The sequence below is a fragment of the Marmota flaviventris genome, chromosome 8 (assembly GCF_047511675.1).
Source record: "Marmota flaviventris isolate mMarFla1 chromosome 8, mMarFla1.hap1, whole genome shotgun sequence".
NCBI classification, from domain to species: Eukaryota; Metazoa; Chordata; class Mammalia; order Rodentia; family Sciuridae; genus Marmota; species Marmota flaviventris.
In genome coordinates, this window is record NC_092505.1 from 84462018 (window position 1) to 84467340 (window position 5323).

Consider the following 5323-nt stretch of genomic DNA (forward strand, 5'->3'; position numbering starts at 1 on the left):
ATGGAGATTTCTTGGAAAGCTGGGAATGGAGCCACCATTTGACCCAGCTATTCCCCTTCTCGGTCTATTCCCTAAAGACCTAAAAAGAGCATGCTACAGGGACACTGCTACATCGATGTTCATAGCAGCACAATTCACAATAGCTAGACTGTGGAACCAACCTAGATGCCCTTCAATGGATGAATGGATAAAAAAAATGTGGCATTTATACACAATGGAGTATTACTCTGCATTAAAAAATGACAAAATCATAGAATTTACAGGGAAATGGATGGCATTAGAGCAGATTATGCTAAGTGAAGCTAGCCAATCCCTAAAAAACAAATGTCAAATGTCTTCTTTGATATAAGGAGAGTAACTAAGAACAGAGTAGGGTCGAAGAGCATGAGAAGAAGATTAACATTAAACAGGGATGAGAGGTGGGAGGGAAAGGGAGAGAGAAGGGAAAATGCATGGAAATGGAAGGAGACCCTCAGAGTTATACAAAAGTACATACAAGAGGAAGTGAGGGGAAGGGGAAAAATAATACAAGGGGGACAAACGAATGTCAGTAGAGGGGGCAGAGAGAGAAGAGGGGAGGGGAGGGGAGGGGAGGGGGGATAGTAGAGGATAGGAAAGACAGCAGAATACAACAGACACTAGTATGGCAATATGTAAATCAATGGATGTGTAACTGATGTGATTCTGCAATCTGTATATGGGGTAAAAATGGGAGCTCATAACCCACTTGAATCAAATTGTGAAATATGATATATCAAGAACTATGTAATGTTTTGAACAGCCAACAATAAAAAATTAAAAAAAAAAAAAAAAGAAAGGGCTGGGGAGGTGATTCAATTGTTAAGCACCCCTGAGTTCAATTCCTGGTACCAAAAAAAGAATTAAACAAATGAATAAATTAGGAAGTGGTTATATCAGCCATTTCTCATGTTTGCCAACTTTAAAAAAAAAAAAAAAAAAAAAGAACATCATGGACATCAAAAGAAAAATAAAAAATAATAAGTCACAGAAAAGAACCCAGAGTGTACAACATCATGTTCACAAACCAGTTATTGACCCTACAATAGCTAATATGATTAGTAAGATAACAGAGGAGTATTCTTTGCACATCCTGGTTTAAGAGCTATTTTCTATTTCCAGGAACCCGATTCAGCTTTGTCTGGGTTTTCTTCCTTCCAGCTACCTATCTCCATGTGGCCAGAGCCTTCCTTTTCCCAACACAAGACAACATCTAACTGTGCCTCTTGCCCTTCCCTAAGAACAATACAAGAACTTTCCTCATAAAAATCCCATGTTTTTGCCTAATTCAAATCATCCTGACATCCCTCTTCCCCTCCCTGGGTATTTATGGCTTTTCATCTGGGAGGATAAGTCAAACTCTCAACTGATTCATAAGGGAGGACTTGTCTTGGCCTAGTCTGTCATCTTTGCTTAGTTGTAAAACATTCAGTGGCAATTCATAGCTTAGTGTCCTCATCTATGAAATGGGCATCTGTTGCAGTTTATGCCATTGTTATAGTTTGGATTTCAAATGTCCCCCAAAGGCTCATGTATTTCAAATGTCCCCCAGTGCAGTGGTGTTCAGAGGTAGGGCTTTTGGGAAGTGTTTGGATGACGAGGGGGTAACCTCATCTATAGGTTAGGTCCTTCCTTCCTTCCTTTCTCTTTCTTTCTTCCTTCCTTCTTTCTTTCCTTTTTTTTATATTTATTTTTTAGTCTTCGGCGGACACAACATCTTTGTTTGTATGTGGTGCTGAGGATCGAACCCGGGCCGCACGCATGCCAGGCGAGCGCGCTACCACTTGAGCCACATCCCCAGTCCCTCTTTCTTTTCTTTTCTTTCTTATGAAATCCAGAGCTCCTATTTGTTAGGCAAGTGCTTTATCACTGAATTATGGATTAGTCTATCAATGAGTTCATACTGAATGGATTATTAGGAGATGGGGCCTAGTCAGAGGAGGTGGACCTGTCCTTGAAGGGTATATTGTTCCTCTCTCTCTCTCTCTCTCCCTCCTTCCCAGGTGCCATGGGGTGAACAGCTTTGCTCTTCCATATCCTTCTGCCATGATGTATGAAAAAAAAAAAAAAAAAAAAAAGTACTGATTTTAAAAACTAATAACTTAAAACTGCCACACACAAAAAAACAAAATGGTCCACAAAACATTTTCCTTTCCTTCTGAAGGTTTTACGATGCATTGTTATCATTAACCAGTCTTTTACTATTAAACTTAAATGGCCAATTGAGACAAACAGTTCTGAGACCGTTCTTCCACCACTGATTAAGACTGGGGTGGCAGGTATTAGGGGTAATATTCATTTAGCCTTCTGAGCTTTCTGGGCAGACTTGGTGACCTTGCCAGCTCCAGCAGCCTTCTTGTCCACTGCTTTGATGACACCCACAGCAACTGTCTGCCTCATATCACGAACAGCGAAACGACCCAGAGGAGGATAGTCAGAGAAGCTCTCAACACACATGGGCTTTCCTGGAACCATGTCAACGATGGCAGCATCACCAGATTTCAAGAATTTAGGGCCATCTTCCAGCTTCTTACCAGACCGGCGATCAATCTTTTCTTTCAGCTCGGCAAACTTGCAAGCAATGTGAGCTGTGTGACAATCCAGTACAGGAGCATAGCCAGCACTGATTTGGCCTGGATGGTTCAGGATAATCACCTGAGCAGTGAAACCAGCTGCTTCCATTGGTGGGTCATTTTTGCTGTCACCAGCAACATTGCCACGGCGAACATCTTTGACAGACACGTTCTTGACATTGAAGCCCACGTTGTCTCCAGGAAGAGCTTCACTCAGAGCTTCATGGTGCATTTCAACAGACTTTACTTCAGTTGTGACATTGACTGGAGCAAAGGTGACCACCATGCCAGGCTTGAGAACTCCAGTCTCCACTCGGCCCACAGGGACAGTACCAATACCACCAATTTTGTAGACATCCTGGAGGGGCAGACGCAAAGGCTTGTCAGTTGGACGAGTTGGTGGCAGGATGCAGTCTAAAGCTTCAAGCAATGTGGTTCCACTGGCACTGCCATCTTTACGGGTGACTTTCCACCCCTTGAACCAAGGCATATTAGCACTTGGCTCCAACATGTTGTCACCATTCCAACCAGAAATTGGCACAAATGCTACTGTGTCGGGGTTGTAGCCAATTTTCTTAATGTAGGTGCTGACTTCCTTGACAATTTCCTCATATCTCTTCTGACTGTAGGGTGGCTCAGTGGAATCCATTTTGTTAACACCAACGATTAGTTGTTTCACACCCAGTGTGTAGGCCAGAAGGGCATGCTCACGGGTCTGCCCATTCTTGGAGATACCAGCTTCAAATTCACCGACACCAGCAGCAACAATCAGGACAGCACAGTCAGCCTGAGATGTCCCTGTAATCATGTTTTTGATAAAGTCTCTGTGTCCTGGGGCATCAATGATAGTCACATAATACTTGCTGGTCTCAAATTTCAACAGGGAGATGTCAATGGTGATACCACGCTCACGTTCAGCTTTCAGTTTATCCAAGACCCAGGCATACTTGAAGGAGCCCTTTCCCATCTCAGCAGCTTCCTTCTCAAATTTTTCAATGGTTCTTTTGTCGATCCCACCACATTTGTAGATCAGATGGCCAGTAGTGGTAGACTTGCCCGAATCTACGTGTCCAATGACGACGATGTTGATGTGAGTCTTTTCCTTTCCCATTTTGGCTTTGATTTAGCGGTGGTTTTCACGACACCTGTGTTCTGGCGGCAAACCCGTTGCGAAAAAAGCTGTATCTTCATTTTATATATCAGGAAGACAAATAGCAGTTCAGTCCAAACCCATTGCCCACTATGAGTTACTACAACATGAAGTGTTTTACGTCTACAAGGGAAGAATAACTTCTCTTCATAGCAAAAGATCTTTCATTTCCTATAGAGAAAGAGGAGTCTAGAAAGTAGTTACTTTAAAATGTTTTCTAAAGTTAGTTTATTTATGCCAGATCCTTACAGAGAGCCTGTTTGATTTGTCGGTTTCTTTCAGAGTAAGAGACCCCACTGCTTTGGAATATGCCTTTCCCTTTGACCAGGCTGGAGATGAGCCATCCCTTGGTCTAGAGATGCTTAGTGCCAGGATATGGCTGTGAGGGCTTATCCAGTCATGCAGGGTACCTACCAGCTCTCAACCTAGCTGATTTAACCGCTTAAGCTCTGGCATGCAGACTCTTCTCAAAGACGGTTTTTGTCCTTTCCATAGAACCTTATCACTTCTGAGATCACAACTGGCTGTTTCCAATTTAAGTACCAACTGGCTCAGCATGAGATACCCATTTTGGTGAGCATTTTGATTCTATTCAGTTTGAAGAAATAATCCATAAAATGACAATTCAGCCCCAAATGGAACCCTTTCGAAAATATGACTAAAACAGGCTAGGTTTTATATCTGTTGTGGGTAGTTAGCAGAATCCCTTTTGTCTCTATTATCCCAGCCTTCTCCTGACTTCTAAGAAGCAGGACATACCACTGCTTTACAGAGAATATTATTAAAAGTACTTTGAGACAGCAGTGGGCCTGATCTCTTTGTTAAAATTCTGTGAAAAAACACCCATCTTTATATTTACAGATCCTTGAAGATACAAATCCTTAGAATAGGATTTGTTTGCCTTCCTCTTATTGGATTATCAAATACTTTAAAGAGATTCTGGATCAAGTCCTTTATTAGATATGTATTTTGTGTTTACTTTTTTGGCTCCTTCTCCACCCTCCTTTTCCTTCTTTCTTTCTATTCTTTTTTTTGTTGTTGTTGTTGTTCCGGGGATTGAAATTTAATTTGGATAAAGTTCTATCAAATCTTTTTCAACAGGAAACACTTTTAGTGTTGGATCTAAACACACTAAATATTTAGTGTTGGATCTAAACACTAAATATTGATTCAAGGTCACTAAAATTTTTATTTTTTATAGTTTTAGGTCTTCAATTTAGGTTTATGACTCGATTTGAGATAATGTATACACATGGTATGTGAAGTAAGGGTCTAATTTTCTACCTTTTTTTTTAGAAAGAGAGAATTTTTAAAAAAAATATTTATTTGTAGTCTTCGGTGGTCACAACATCGTTATTCTATTTGTATGTGGTGCTGAGGATTGAACCCAGCGCACATGCCCGGCGAGCGTGCTACCGCTTGAGCCATATCCCCAGCCCCTCTACTTTTTTTTTTTTTTTTAAAGGATGTCTAATTTTTCCAGCACCATTTGTTAAAAAAGCTATTCTTTCCCAATTTAATTATCTTAGTAATTTAAAAAAAATCAATAGCCCATATATGTGTGGGTTTATTTCTGGACTTT

General features: G+C 40.9%; 1 protein-coding gene across 1 annotated transcript; it reads right to left on the reverse strand.

Moving 5' to 3' along the window:
* Positions 1 to 2180: 2180 nt before the first annotated feature.
* Positions 2181 to 3765, reverse strand: LOC114098033 (elongation factor 1-alpha 1). Its single transcript, XM_027942117.2, has one exon. The coding sequence runs from the start codon at positions 3700 to 3702 to the stop codon at positions 2314 to 2316; it is 1389 nt and encodes a 462-aa protein (XP_027797918.2). The 5' UTR covers positions 3703 to 3765; the 3' UTR covers positions 2181 to 2313.
* Between the last annotated feature and the right edge of the window lie 1558 nt (positions 3766 to 5323).